Source organism: Xyrauchen texanus, chromosome 15 (genome assembly GCF_025860055.1).
Source record: "Xyrauchen texanus isolate HMW12.3.18 chromosome 15, RBS_HiC_50CHRs, whole genome shotgun sequence".
NCBI lineage: Eukaryota > Metazoa > Chordata > Actinopteri > Cypriniformes > Catostomidae > Xyrauchen > Xyrauchen texanus.
The window spans coordinates 5,757,362-5,773,822 of NC_068290.1; the positions used below are offsets into that span (position 1 = coordinate 5,757,362).

The 16,461-nt window shown below is 35.4% G+C and overlaps 1 protein-coding gene across 1 annotated transcript; it reads right to left on the reverse strand.

Moving 5' to 3' along the window:
• Positions 1-4,049: 4,049 nt before the first annotated feature.
• Positions 4,050-16,167, reverse strand: rab11al (RAB11a, member RAS oncogene family, like). Its single transcript, XM_052143389.1, has 5 exons — positions 15,799-16,167; positions 11,887-12,082; positions 10,110-10,303; positions 9,317-9,397; positions 4,050-8,476 (listed from the first exon to the last, which is right to left on the reverse strand). The coding sequence occupies exons 1-5, from the start codon at positions 15,836-15,838 to the stop codon at positions 8,337-8,339; spliced, it is 651 nt and encodes a 216-aa protein (XP_051999349.1). The 5' UTR covers positions 15,839-16,167; the 3' UTR covers positions 4,050-8,336.
• Between the last annotated feature and the right edge of the window lie 294 nt (positions 16,168-16,461).

Here is a 16,461-nt window from a genome sequence, read left to right on the forward strand (position 1 = left end):
TTCACTACAGCGTAACAGGCTTTGAAAGGGATACATTTTAACTCTTTAAAAGACTATATTTAGCCAATCACAGTAAAACCTTTTTTGAGTATTATTTATTTGATAGTAATAAGACTATATTTATTGACATTTAGGGAGATATATAAAAAAGACTGACTACCATAGGCATATCATTAGATATATTTCACTATATAAGTCATTCTGAAAATATTGTAATAGTTTTAATAGCGTACATTTTTAGTTTTTAATATGGCACAAGGCGTCATCCCAATAGAAGTGTGACGTAAATGATGCCCGAGACATTTTTATCTTAAACAGGAAGATAATTGAAGCTTTTCAGAATATGTATGACCAAAAATTAGGGTTGTCACAATCAAAAAAGGGACTGAACCACACTGCTTTTCCTAGAGCTGATAATGAATCCATAAAGTTATGAAAATATAAACAAAATATCTAAAAACCCTAAAGACAGGATATACTGCGTATATGAGAAGCCCAGAGGAATATATATCTATTTAAAAATGCATATCATGATGGTTTAGTCATTTTAATTTAAATACTGTAAACGCAGCTTGCAAATTCAATCATAATTTCAGAAGGACAAGGGCACTATTGTAATGCCAAATTTAAAACATGAATTGCCCTTGCAAAAAAAATTTGATAGAGAGGAAATAGGGGAGTGGTCAAGACATACAAGTACAAATTCACAAGGGAAGTGGTCACGTTTTAAATCTAACAGGTTAAACAAGAATGCGTTGTCTAAAGTGAAGCTCAATAATATAAGAACCACTGTGAATTATCTTTTTTTTTTTCCAGTAATGACTTGGTGTTGTTAAATAGTTGCAATTCAACAGCTTCTCTCGCTTCTTTTGGTTGTGCATGCTGAGAAATTATTTTACAGAGCGTTATTTACCTTTAAACAGCTGAGATCTGTGTAGAGAAAATATAACAGAGCCACTAAATGGTGTACAATGAAATCAGTTTATTTTTCCAAACATATTTCTCATACCCAACATAAAGTATCTAATGCACAAAATACCCAACGAATACCTTACATTACCATATTGGATATATTTCCATTTTTAGCCTTGTTGATATTTTCACGTTTTTTTATTTTTTTTTATTCGCCTGATTAGATGAGAATTATATACCCTTATATGTTCTTGCATAAGAAATAGAAAAGCTGCATGCATTTATCTATAACCACTGCAGCATTCATTCCATACAGAGATCATATAGATGATGCACATAAGCAATTCTAATGCCTTTTTCAGTATAGTACAAAGGGCAAATAATATATTTGAATGTAAAAACGGCCACCCAACCAATGTCTAATTTTGCCTTTTATTTATCAAAAGTGAGCTTTAAGTTGAAATTCATGGCTAGAGAAATACCACCATATCTGTTGAGGTTCTTCCTCACAGCATTTATACAAAGCAACTTACTTAAAAGGGGGAAAAAAATGTCTTATAGCTGTTTCGTAAGATTCTATTTTGCTAACATGCATTATTATTTCATAGACAGAGGAAGAGGTCAGTATCTGGATGTTATTTATGAATATCTTTAATGAAGCAAACATATTTATAAGTAACCTCAAGACATTTTGTTTTTTAATTAAATTAAAAAGTTAATATATTTCTAAAACGCATGAAGTTGATTTCTACTAAAATGATTAAAACTATAGAATTTTTTATTTATGAAAGTTAGAAAAATCCTTCACACTTCTGACAGGATTAAACAACGGGGCGGGGTGTCAAAGGCTTATATTTTAACGTCAGATATGTGCCGGTTTAAAGACGTGCGTTAGCAATGGGATAACGACAGAAAATATTTTATAGGATTTGGGGGTATTTTAGTCACTTCAAGTTTGTGCCTCAATAACGCATTTTTGCATAGTAAAAGCACTCACCATATAGCTGAGTAAATGAAGAGTCCCTTCCTTCTTTTAAATTAATTTGCTGTCCTTTGATTTAAATGCAGTTGTTATAAAGTGAATGAGTTTAACAGGGTGAAACATAAACATGTACACACACACACATTAATACAAGCAAAAACATGTAATGACTTTCCGATTTCCAATCATTTAAAAATATGCATGAAACCATTTTAATTTATTTTCTGCAAATCAGATATTCAGTTATCATATTTGTTTTCAGATACAGTAATAGTTCTGAGTAGATCTCGAGCACACTTACAGTAATACAATTGTTTGCATGTAACTTGTATTAACACTTGACAGGATAACAGAAGTCAACATGAAATTCCGTTCGCAACCCAATTTACTTCCACAATGTGACGTTTTTCCAAGTGATATTCACCGGGGAGAGAACAAATGTAGAGTGGGACTTCATTTTATCCTCCAGGATTGGATTGTGAAAACTGGGCGGTCCATACCAGAATGGAGCCACACCTGAATTTAAGTTTGCTGAAACCAATCCTGAATAGCTTATACAATTATCGCAAGTCGTTTCAGAGAAAAAGCAAGTTATTACATTAAGATTAAAGATTAGACACTTTTTTTATTTGAAATGACATTCATTGATAGATCATTCACAAAAGGACCAGGAACATGCATTATGAAAGTAAATAGGGTACATTTAAATTTCACATTGACTTTATCACATACAAATTAGACTCATGTACAAACTACACTCAAGGGATGATGATGATTACTTTTCATTATTACCAAGAGTGTCACATAAAAGCAGTGAACTTTCGTTTACACTGAAACACATTTTCACAATACTTCATGGTGAACGCACATCTCGACTCTTTGTTTTGGCTCTGTGGTGGCAATGATAGTTGTGTAGTGGTTTCAATTTCAGTCTGACAGGAACACAGGGGGGTTAGGGGGGTCATTTCAATGACCTCGCTTTTGGGATGGGTTACTCCAGTCCGACAGTCTGTATTTGGTAGCTTCCAGCACAGTAGAAGTGTTTCATACAGTTCTCATAGTGGTCTTAGTGCATTAGTTTGGTCAAGCATCTCCTGGTAATAGTGTTCAATTTATTGTGGATAAACAAGGGGTTTGCCATATCATAGACAAGGCTAGCCGATACTCCATGAGCCATTTCATTTCATGATTTCAGTATGGTGTCCACACGAGGCACGCAAATTGCAGGTTTCTCTTCTTAGAACATGTTATTTGTGAGTTTCATTTTTGATATTTGATCAATGTATCTATGCCATACTAGTTTTGATTTTTTGTTATTTTCAGAAAACTGTATTGTAAATGTTTCTAATAAAACAAACTGAATAATCTGTCACCGCTATCATGAATTTTGTTGGTCTTACACCTGATGATTTGACACAAAAACTGATTTTATTTAGTCATTCATATAAATGATAAATTAAATAAACATTTTTAAATTCAGCCCATTCCCAAAATATTCCACAAGTGCTTAAAAACTGAAAAGGTTCACAGGTTAAAAAAAGGATTCCCACGATAATAAAAAACCTGGAGTATAATTTTTTTTTTTGTGATTTACAGGCTTGGAAAAAATTACATCTCTTTCAATATCTCTAAGCAAGCATAAGTAACTTAAAGATACTTTAAAAAATGATGTTCCTGAGTTCAGTACAAGTTAAGCTCATTTGACAGCATTTGTGGCATATGTTAACACAATTTCATTCCGACTTGTCTCTCACATTTATAATGGAAGTAAATGAGGTCAGTCCATAACTATTAATATATACACTGTTTCAAAAGTATAGCCACAAGATGTAAACATTACACAAGTTAACAAGATTTTAGTGACAAAATCACTTGCAGTGTTTACAGATGTTAAATCATCATGGCAGAATAGTTTAAATATTACACTGATAAGGTAAGAGATTTTTTTCACACTAAATTCATGTAAACACAATGTTATGTCCTGTGGTTTTACTTTTGAAACATTGTTCCATTGTAAGTGCTAAGTGTAATCACGATGTTATATATCTTTGCCTTAAATGAGGGATGAGTCTAATATATATATATATATATATATATATATATATATATATATATATATATATATATATATATATATATATATATATACTATATATATACACACACACACACATATATACACACACAGTGCTGGACAAAAATATTGGCAGCCTTGGTAAATACGAGCATAGAAGGCTGTGAAAAATATGTCTTTATTGTTCTTTCATTCAAAATATTCACACACACAAACTTTAATTGAAGTAAACTAATTGAAAAGGGGGGGGGGGTTCATAATTAAATAAATATTTTTCTCCGAAACACATTTGCCACAATTATTGGCACCCCGAGTAAAATATATCTGAAGTATATTCCCATTCATATTTAAAAAAAAAATTAGTACATCTGGGTGACAAGGACCATGAAATTGTTCAGCCATGACTTCCTGTTTCACAGGGGTGTAAATATGAGGTATCACCCAGGCCAAATTCTCTTAGTCATCCATCACAATGTGTAAGACCAAAGAATAAAGTTATGATGTGCAGCAAAAGGTTGTTGAACTTCACAAAATGGCAAGTGGCTATAAGAAAAGCTCAAGTATTGAAAACACCCATTTTCACCATCATGAGATTAATTAATAAGTGCCAATCAACGGGAGATGTTACGAATCGGCCTGAAAGAGGACACGCACAGAGCGGAGGATGGTTCGAGTGGACAAAAATTCTCCAAGGATCACAGCTGGAGTATTGCAGAAATAAGTTTGGTCTTGGGGTCAGAATGTCTCCAAAACTACAATCAGATGTCACCTACACAAGTTGTTTGGGATGGTTTCAAGAAAAAAACCTCTGCTCTAATCCAATAACAAACTCAAGCATCTTCAGTTTTCCAGACACTACTGGAACTTCAAATGGGACCAGGTCAGATAAAACAAATCTGAACATTATGCCACAAATGCTATCGGTTACACTTTGTATTAAACTCGGAACATTCCTTTAAGTTCTAAATGAAAACTTTAAAATATTTCGAATAACTACAGAATTTTTATTTGTGAAAATTAGAAACATCCTTCACAAATTTGACAGCATTAAATGAGAGAGTTGGAGTTTCAAAAGCTTTATAAGTAAACCTGGAAATATGAACGAATTGTGATGTCCAAGCCTGGAAAAGTCATGGAAATTAATGACATCTTTAAAAATTATTGAAAGTCATGGATAATTCTGTACAGAAAACACAATTTCCTAGTTATGTTCATTTCTTAAATATTTCATCAGCTAGAAATCACTCGTCGTGAGTGCAAACTCTATAAAAATTATTTTCCAGTAATCACGACAGTCTTGAAATGTCAAGGAAAAGTCATGGAAACTCGTTGGTCATATAACTCTAAGCTCGTGTGCATGCAAATCTATCCACCAAAGTCAAAAAGTACTTTTTCCCTCAAGATCAGACTGTCTTATGTGCTCAAATAATCCACCGGCTGATAAACATCCATGTTGTTCATTGAAAATATATTTGCAATATTCCACGCCTTTGCTCAAGAGTCCCTCTGGGAAAAGAGGAGAAAGGATGACAGAACATTCCCAAAGCAGTAATGAACAACGACACAAGCTAAATGGCTGATATTTAGCATAACAGATTGACAGAATTTGCAGAAATCTTACAGGCAAGGAATTTCAGGGAAGCACCATGTGAAATTGTTTAAAGTAAATAAAGCTAAAACATAAGACCAAAGGCAGGGAGCATCTGAATGCCACAGCACACACACACACACACACACACACACACACACACACACACACACACACACCTTTAAACATACATAATGACAAAGCCACACCAAAAGAGTAAAAGACAGACAAAAGCTGGGTCAGGGAGTAAGATCTCCAGAAACATGGTGCTCTTCAGGTTACATTTAGCGGATAACAGGGATGGGCAGCAAGGAATTCGCTTCCAGTAAGAAAACCTCAGCAGTGCTTCACAAGCTGTCAGTTTCCGTGCTTTGTAATGTTATAAATTGAATCTAACCAATGATGGAGGCTTCTATTAAAGCACTGCATACTGGGTTCTTCACTCTCTTTTTTCAAACAAACTGACAAAAATGGGCATTAATAGAAGGACAACATCATGCTAAAGCCAAACCAATTATGAAAATGCGTAATGATTCGGTTCCACAAGTTAAGCTAAATTTATAGCATTTGTGGCATAATGCTGATTTTGACTTCCCTCATTTTCTTAAAAAAATAAGATTGCATTTACAGTGAGGCACTTACAATTGAAGTGCATGGGGGTCAATTTAGGAAGATTTAAAAAGTCAGAAACTGGAGGCTTATATTAAAAAAAACAAAAAAACACTTATTTCTTCTGTTGAAACTTGAATATTATTTGAACTATAAAGTTGTTTAAATCTTTGTTTTTATAGACGTTTTAGGGTTCAGTGTTACATTGTCATGACAATGAAGTTGTAAAATTGGATATAACTTTAAACAGAAATGGTTAATAAGTGATTTTAACACATAAATCATGTTAACATGCATATTGTTTATGTCTTATGTCTATACATTTGAAATAGAGAGTATTGTAACGTTTACAGATTAGCCCCATTCACTTCCTTACACTGAAACCCAGATTTTTTTTTTTAAAAGAAAAGCAGGGACAACTCGAGGTGTGTTAATCAACATGCATGTCGAATGAGCTTAAACTGTATTCAACCTGGAATATTCCTTTAATGACTCAAATAACAAATATTTTAGTAATTCTGGAGGAAGAATGGATAAAGTTTGCATTCACAACCCTCTGAGGCCTGTTATGAAATTATGAGATTTCAGAAGTGACACACACACACACACACCTTGAAAGGTGTGGTTGCACTGTTTCATGTGATTAAAATGAATAACACGGCCCCAGAAGTTTATTACCAATTCTTCCGCACACATGACAGAAAATAAAAAGTTCAAGGTGACTGCCGCATATATTGTACTGTAAACTGAATGCATATTTTATTGCACCATGTCATTTGGAAGAAAGCAGTCGTTCAAGAACCGTTGAAAGAAACCGAATGTTGTAAGAATAATTTTATTAAGCAGTTCAAAATTCCCAACCCTAAATATTATACTCCTATCAACGTTTACTATACATCTATCGATTAACCTGTTAACATTATACTGATCCCAAAAAAAACTAAACAAAAAATCATTTCTAATATAGAGAGTGCCATATCTTTGCCCCAAGATATTCATACTAGTCATAAAAACAAACTACATTCATATAAAGAAGCATGACAAAATATAAAGTACAAATACCACAGAATATCAAGACCGTATTTGCATTCAAACAAATGTGGAAGGGTCGTTATAGCAGTGACTGTAAAAACATTAATGAATTGGTGGCTATGGTGACCACTAAGTGAATTTTCCTGGTGCAAAGATACAACTGATGTCAGACTACTTCGATGGTGCTTAAAGGAAGAGTTTACCCATAATGAAAAATCTGTCATCATTTCCTCACCCTCATTTTGTTCCAAACACAGATGACTGACTGTCTTTCATTGAGCACAAAAGGAGTTGTTTAACAGAACGTCGGAGCTGCTCTCTTCCACAAAATGAAAGTCTTTGTGGAGCAGGGGCTGTCAAAAGCTCCAAAGTGCACAAAAAGCCTCATAAAAGTAGTCCATTCGAGTTGTGCATTATTTTTCTAGTCTTTTAAAGACATTTGTTAGCATTGTGTAAGAAACATACTAAAATGTAATTGTAGCTGACTGATATCTAGAGTGAAAATCTAGCTTTGACAGGCGTGGTCACCATTCACAATCACTGTGTGTAAAAAAAAGCAGCTTGGACATTCTGCTAACAACTACTTTTGTGTTCCATGGAAGAAATCTATTCAAAGAGGTGTCTAAAAGACATGAGGGTGAGTAAACGATCAATTTAAATTGTTGGCTGAACAGATCCTTTAAAAAGAATAAAAAGAAACAAAATTCATAAATCAATCCCCATTTTCACCAGAAACAATTGAAGTGTTTTTTTTTTTATAAATATCACTTTGTCCTGGTGACATTCTTCCAGTCTTTTGTTTGTAAGCAGACTGTCTGTGACAAAAAGTGCAGAAAAATAAAGTGAGCAGCCACATCTGGGCGGCCCAGCTTACTGCTCATTTATAATTAGTCTGAAACAGGAAGCATGGCCTCTCCTTGATCCATTCAAATTTCTCTTGCACTGCAAGTTTGAAGCTTTAATTACTTGACAATTCTGGGCATTACCAAGGAAGTTTGTTACATACGTTAACCACATCACGACGAGGGAACACAACGCAGTTATTCGGACACAGGAACGGCCCCGTTTTCCAGCCCAGCCCAACCATGTGCTCCAAAGTTGCCGATTTTCCCCGGACCCCGTGGTGGCGCTGTGGCAGCTCAATTATTTTGACAGCAGGTGCCCTGCTTGCCAGAATTCTGTGTCGGCTGCACAGTAATGGGAACCACTTTGGAGCTGGGGGAGAAGTCGGCATCGCCACGCCCTGACATCTGCCTCTGGGACACGATACGGTAGATTTCTGTACGAGAGAAAGAGTCGACAGAGATTGGCAATGTGGCAAGTCAATGACAATGGACCTTCTTTAGTAGTGGTTCATTTTGATGAATTGGAATGAACAATTTAACCATGTGTGGCCAACAGATGTATTTCCACTGCCAAAAGAGCTGAAAAAGTAAACCACTACTTCAGCATGGCAAACTTGAAGAGTATAACCTCAAAACATAGTTTCATTCATTAGTACGAGTAGCTACAGCTTAACTGTGGCATGGAGTTTGACTCCATCTAGTGGTAACACTTCAGACTTAAGGGGCATTGTGGTTTTCAAGAGCTACCAGGATTCCCCACCACTTCTGTGGGTGAATCCACCCAAAAAAAATATAAATATTTTGCATAAAGAAATAATTGCATAAAGCCTATAATAGGGATGCAAACTCATGAGCAGTGAAAAAGGTGAAGGTCACAGCAGGTGTTCCACTTATATAAATTCTGTTGATTTGTTTGATATATTTAAATATATATATATTGTTATATACAAGTGTTTAAGCTAGTAACCCTTTCAATTGGTTTAATATGGGAAATGTAGGAAATGTTAATGTTAACAATTTGGGCAAATTAGCTTTAGAAAAAGGTGAAAAGTGTGCATCCCTGCTTTAATGAAGTTGAGATTTGGGGAGTTAAAGGGTCTTATTACAGTATCTACATCTATTGTGTTTCATTATTCTCCATTGCTTTTTTTGTGTGTTTTTTTTTTTACTGAATTACAGAGAGGACAGCTTTTTCTAAATTAAATTAGCATAAACAAATCAGCACAACAAATATTACCATGATGCGTGATTTCCTCATGTTTCATAGTACTGACCTGTAAGAATGGTCTGAAAGGCGAGTTCAACATTAGAAGAGTCCAGAGCAGAGGTCTCCAGGAAAGAAAGCCCATGCTTTTCTATAAAACACACACACACTTTGTGAGCCAAATTACTCCCTAATAATCTCCTGAACAAGCCAAGATTGAATTGTTTGCACATACAGGGTCATACACAATAAGAATACAAGACATAAAACTATTTTAATTTTTGTACTACCACTCAAATGTTTTGACACTTGTGTTCATGCATGTTTTTTAGGATATATAGATATATATATATATATATAAAATTATATATGTTTTTTAATCTAAAAGCTTATGCTTAAATGCTTGAAATTAGAAGACACATAGAAATTGTGCCCGTGTATAAATGTATTTTTTTTAATGGATGAGTTGGAGCGGTTAGCGAAGGTAAAGCACCCAACAAGTGTCCAGCACACATGGGAACTCTTTCAGTACTATTTTAAAAGCACTCCATGATGCACTTCATCAAGTTTGTTGAGAGAATGACCAGAGTGCATAGCTGAAATTTAGACAAAGGATGGACACTTTGAAGAAGCTTTGATTAACATTTTTTGGTCTCTTCAAAATTCCCATACTTCCATGTGTTATTGCACAATATTGATGACTTTATTATTCTAAAATGTAGGGAAAAGAATAAATGGGTATTTCCAGATCTTTGACTGGTAGTGTACTGCATCTTCCCAAACAGACTCTGGTATAACATGTGACAGCATGCATGCAACTTACAGAGAAATCTCAAGTATAACAAAAACCTCACAACACTTACCTGCAAAGGCCTTTGCTTCATCCACAGGCACGGCTCTCAGATGGCGCAAGTCACTTTTGTTCCCTACTAACATGATGACAATATTGCTGTCAGCATGATCCTGCAGCTCTTTCAGCCAGCGCTCTGCGTTCTCATAGGTCAGATGCTTAGCGATGTCATACACCAGCAGGGCTCCAACAGCACCTCTGTAATACCTGTGAACACACATAACGCAGGAGGTTACTGAGATAAACGGAGAAAATTTGGTTAGTCATGTGATTCGGCCAGCATGTGAGGGGAATACGCTCATGTAGAAAAAAAGATTTTCTATGCCATCGCATAATGTGGCATAGAACCATTTGGTAAAAAGTTGTGAAATTTGGAACAGTTATAGGGCAGGGTCTGAAAAGTCATGAGACTAAATTAGGGATCGATCTCTTAAACTCTAGTGCCACCAACTGCTCAAATTTTTATGTTTGTTTGAGCTAATAAATTTTGAATGGAAAGTCCTAGAAACAAAAAGAACAATTAAAATTAAATCTTTTCTTTTTTTTTTCATGACACCCTTGGTCACGCTACGGTTCAGCACGCACTGTAGTTTAATTGTCCACCAAACTAGATTTTCGGCTATGTTTTGGTAAAAATCATACTTTGACTTATTCATCTTCCATGGGACGTTCACTAAACTTGGATTAGTGTTTACAGTGCAAATGTGTGACTAGATAGTAACTGTAGTTCTGCTAAAAGTCTTGCGACAGTCTTGCATGTTTATTTGAAGTTTCGCAAACAAGCCTAACCTTACTCTTACCCCATCCCTAACCTTACCCCTAATGTTGTTAGCAGCAAATGAGAATCTCACAATAGTTTCACCGAACAAGTACACAATAAGTATATTTTACCAAATGCTTAATTTGAGCTGTTGTTTTGTTACTCCGACAATGAATGTACAATTGTCATTCAAACTGGCTCAGAACATATTCAGACCAAGTAGGGTGGAACAACTAATCGAAATAAAATCAAAACAACATTATGACCTAATACGATTATCAAACCCAGAGGACTGCAATTTAACAAAAAGTCCTGCCCGCTGTGCTGATGTGTGCAGATGTCTGTAGTGTGTGGTGTTCTCAAATACAAATAAAACAAGGTCAGTATTTAAAAAACAATTTCAGTGGTTTCAGAGCAGTTCTGTGCTCGATACACACAAATTCTTTCTATCTAGTGCCCTGAGTGACAGATGAGCTCAGAGATCATAAGGCGTTAACATGCATGGAGCTCATTGTATTTAAAATTCCTCAGATTTACTTCAAATGTACATTTGCGTCATTTCAGATGCCTCCGTGTTTGGCCATTACAATTTACTATATAAATACAACATAACCCCAGTACACTGGGATTTTGTAGACCGAAAGGGAGATGAGAGCACTTCACTGTATTAAAAGGCTGTTGTCAAACTAAACTACAAAAACTGTCAAAATAAAAGAATAATCACCAAAAAAAAAAAAAAACAAGTATTGAGGGTTTAACTGGACTGCATTGGAATGCCACGAGCAAGTTAAGAAATTATTGAATAATACTAATTATTATTATAGCAATTATTATTATGATTATATTTTATTCAATATTTAATAAACAAACATGCAAGGGGTGAGAAATGTGTCAAAATTTTCTGCAGAGTTCTGCATACGCAGTTATCAAGCTAGAAATAATGATGTATCTAGTCAGTCTTTGAACTACTTGTACTAACATCACCAGTTATAACAATAGATTAGATGACTGGGTTTAACGAGAAACTTACGCTGATGTGATGGCCCTGTATCTCTCCTGTCCAGCCGTATCCCAGATCTGTGCCTTGATCGTCTTTCCCTCCACGTGAATACTGCGTGTGGCAAACTCCACCCCGATGGTACTCTTGCTCTCCAGGTTGAACTCATTACGGGTGAAGCGAGAGAGCAGGTTACTCTTGCCCACACCAGAGTCACCAATCAGCACCACTGCGGATAAAGAGGAAATCGATGCTTGAGATGAACTGGCAGGACTTTATGGTACTTTTACATGCTGTTGTCTGTGTTTTTGTCCCTGAAGACACCAATGACACTGAGAGAGCTCTTTCAAACAGATTTTGTTGGTGCGCTGGCAAGAATTGCCTCCTTTAAAGCAATTAAAGCAATCAAAAGCAATTAAAGTTAAATATTTCACACAGAGGGTGTGTTTCAACAAAGCTGCTTAAACAATATATGAAGAGGGCAAGACCGAAGACCAACTCCCTATTTCACCCACACTTATGAAATACTGGGAACATCTTAACTCTCATAAAGGGAGACTTGGGCAAAAAACAGAAGTTATATTTCAATTTGTAATTTGTAAACATTCTCCAACATAGTCAAGTGCCTACAGTTTCTGAACTTAAAGGAATAATTCTGTTTTCATTTATTCAACATAATGTGTTCCACATCTACATGCTGTTATTTTTTACATTATAATTTTTGAAGGATCTTTATGCAGTGCTTTTCCATACTATGGCAGTTCATACTGACCATGTCCGTCAAAGTCCAACACCAATAATAAAAGTAGTCCATATGACTTATATGTACTATTTTCAAGTCTATTCTGAAGCCATAAGACAGCATCATGAGGAATAAACAGAAATGTAATTCATTATTCAATTATAATCTTTAAATATGCAGAGTAGAGAATGAAATTTGAGAGCAAAAGAGGGAAAGATTTTCAGTGAATAATTACTTAAATTTTGGTTTGTTCCTCATAGTGTTGTCAAAAATACCGGTACTCCGGTACCAAGTCGGTCCTCAAACAAAAAATTATTTACGATACAAGAATTTCTGGAAGTACCGGGGTACCGAGTACCGGGTCTACCCATGCAGAGTTGGGAACATTCGAATGCTCACAACAAGAAAAAAGATGACGACAAGCAAAGCTGCTGCGGAGTCTCAACTGAATCTTGTCAAAAAGAAAAGTGGAAAAAGCCAGGTTTGGAAATTCATAGGTTAGGGAAACCTCACAGATCAGCAAAAACCTATTTGTAAACGGTGCTTTCGCAATTTTCTGACGAAAGGAGGAAACACATCAAACTTAATAAATCACCTGAAAGACAGACACCCGGATTTATTCAAGCAAATAAAGCAGGTGAGTTAGGGCTGAAACGTTTAGGTCGACATTATCGACATCGTCGAAAATACAAAATTGACGAGAAAAATGTTTGTGTCTAATAGTCGTTTGATCTCATTTAACGTAACATGAAATCACAATAACCTATAACAATGACACGTGACAGCAGCAGTTCACGTCCAGATGCACTCCAAACTTTCACAGTTTATTTTATGTAGATCCCAAAGTATTAGGGAATAATACAAAATAAAAAAAAGTACATTCAGAAGCAGTCTCGTTGTGGAATAAGCGGAGCCGGAGCTCTTTAAAGGAAACATCCCGACGTTACATCTTAAATGCAGTAACATTTCATGCGTTATAGCGTTATTAAAGTTTAAATAATACAGAAGCAGATAATGTTTATAACTATAAACTCAGAAACTGGCATTTCTCTGTGTGGTCGGTGCCTCTTCTATAAGTTGCGCGAATGTCCCGTTCTAAGTGGGAGAGATTGAAACTGCACCCGGCTGAGAGAGACTCTGCCTTGGGGACACTCATCCCTCGAGTGCACACGCTTAATACAGCTAGATTAGAACTTATTTAATCATAATATATATATATATATATATATATGTCCATATGCATTTCTTATCATGAAGAAAAATGGCAAAATGCAGCTTTATTAATAAGAGAGCACTTTGCACATTAGTTTGGAAATAGTTTTTTATTCATTCTATTGTATGTTTGTTTATTTGGGGTTTTTTTAGTACTTGGTAAAAAGTTAAAGTAAAAGTTGCAAAAGTTGAAGCAAATCTTATATAAGTGTTCAAAAATACTTTAAGCATACATTGTAAAGTTTTGTTATAAATTAAAGTTTATATATTTAAATTAAAGTGTTGCTCAATGGCATATTTTTGTTCTTAGTTCTGCTGCTAATGTTTTGTAGACTTTGTTAATAAAAGAGTGTTGTTTAGTAACATGTTTTTGCTTTGGTACCGAAAATGGTATCGAGTACCATTTTCACTGGTACTGGTACCGACTACTGAAATTTTGGTACCATGACAACACTATTTCCTCACTACTGATAGACAGATTTATTGGCCAGGCCAATTAATTGGCTGGTATTTGGCCATTAAATGGCAAATAACCATGCAATTAAATATTGAATAAAATAACTGTTCTTTTCACTTTAGAAATTGTGGTCTGTTCCACTCTAATGATAGACCGACATATCGGCCATAATTTGGCCACTATACGACAGATAAATGTGTAAGTTTATATTGTATAAAATAAGTGTTCATTTCACTTTAGAAATGTTGGTCTGTTCCTCACTAGCGATACAACGATATATATGGGGCAGGCCAATTAATCTTCCAAAATTTGACTGCTATACAACAGAAAACTGTCAGTAAATTAGTAAATATTGTATAAAATAAGTGTTCATTTTACTTTAGAAATTTTGTGCTGATTTAATTTGTTGTTGTTAAATTGCACTTTAATATCTGCATTTATAACGGCCATCCTGCTCCCTATATCGGTATCGACCATTGAAAATCCCATATCTGTAGTCCACCATTCCTCACACAAGCCTATCGTATGGCTTCAAAAGTCTTGGAATTTAGTGCAGGAGTCATATGGACTATTTTTAAGGAACATTTGTGATGTTTTTGTAATATTTGGAGCTAGAGAGTCATGGTCACACTGGAAAAAGCACCATAAAGATTCTTCGAAAGTTTTCCTTTCGTGTTCAACTTTAAAAAATAATCACATACTGGAATGACAAGAGGCCAATATTGCCAACTCATCAACATGAATGGAGGAGATCCACTAACAAAAGTCTCAGCTAATAATATCACGGGCTGAGTTAGGCACACAGGAATGCACTTTGACGGAACTTCCGCTTATTTAAATTTACATTGGATGGACGGGCATGTTTAAAGTGGCGAGTAGTGATTGAACAGCACTGACTGATTCATGAACAATGATTGAATGAATGAATGATTGGCTTAAAAACCCACACAGTGCCATGACTAAAACGCAATCAGGAAGTGTCAAATCTACACTGCTACAGGTCGTATTGTTGGCCCTGCATTTTGAATCAACAGTTAAGGTCTCGTGATCTTTTAATGAGTTTTAACCTTGACAATGCAAAACCACCCTTAGAAATACATGATTTAGGCCTATACAGGTCTTACCGGTTTAACTGCACTAATATTGCGGACACTTATAAAAGGAAACTCATCTCAATAATTTTTCTAGGACAAAATGTTCTGACAGGGTAGTTTTGGGTATTTTTTAGTTTCCATATCATAAAGATAACATGTATATTATTAGACATCAAGCTCTGGATAATCTAGAACCATTCATAGAAGAGACCTTATGATGTTTATGATGTTTCAGAATTAAAATGCCTCATCTTCCTTTCTATGTGGTTACAACTTGAATATGGTCACATGAAAACTGTATGACAGTGTACACTATAATACATCTGTGTTTTAGCGATAGAGCCCGAAAAAATGTGGCGAAGTGCAAAAAGACAAGCCAAAACACGCGAGGCATGCAACATATCAGAAAGACATTATTATAAATCAGCTGTTAAACTCACCTTTAAAGAGATAGTCATACTCGTCCTCTCTACCCGTCATGTTTTTTGATCTTCTTAGCGGCTTAATAATAATTACGTGCTCTAAAATAAAAAGTAAAGACGTTTTGCTTGGCGGAAGAACCGCATATATTTATCGCAAAGTCACAGCAACTTCCATGAGACGCGTGAGCTGATCACGAACGCTTCATTAAGCGCGTGCTTCATACGTCAAAGACAGTTATACTCAAAAATGAGACCATATAGTACAGCTCCTACTGTCGAGCGGTATATATAAATTAGCCTTGAAGCAAAAGAAGTCCTGAAATCGTTCCGATAACAAACCGTCGTCAGCTTTCGCTAATTTCGCCCCGTTCTCTACGCATCTTAAAGTCAAACACCGACGTCATGGTGGTGTAATGTACACCCGCCCACCGCGTCACTAGCTTTAATCTAATTGGCCTGTGAACCTGTCAAACACACCAGTGTCCCTCTGTGAGCCAATCAAATGCTTGACAGAGCTTCCGCACAGGTGTGTAGCGTCACAGGTGTCTTTATTATTATTATTATTATTATTTTAAATATATGTAAATCAAAGAGAAAACTTAGGGTATAGGAAAACCTAAAAGTATTAAAACATTTGAAAAATAATTTTAAAGAAAGCACAACTGACCATCCACAGCTGTG

What these genes read in the sequence shown, in the direction of transcription:
- rab11al (XM_052143389.1), bottom strand. Translation starts at nt 15,838, where the DNA reads ATGACGGGTAGAGAGGACGAGTATGACTATCTCTTTAAAG. An exon ending in GTATGACTATCTCTTTAAAG is followed by an intron (nt 12,083 to 15,798) that starts GTGAGTTTAACA and finishes CTTTATCCGCAG; the next exon opens with TGGTGCTGATTGGTGACTCT. An exon ending in TACAGGGCCATCACATCAGC is followed by an intron (nt 10,304 to 11,886) that starts GTAAGTTTCTCG and finishes GTGTGTTCACAG; the next exon opens with GTATTACAGAGGTGCTGTTG.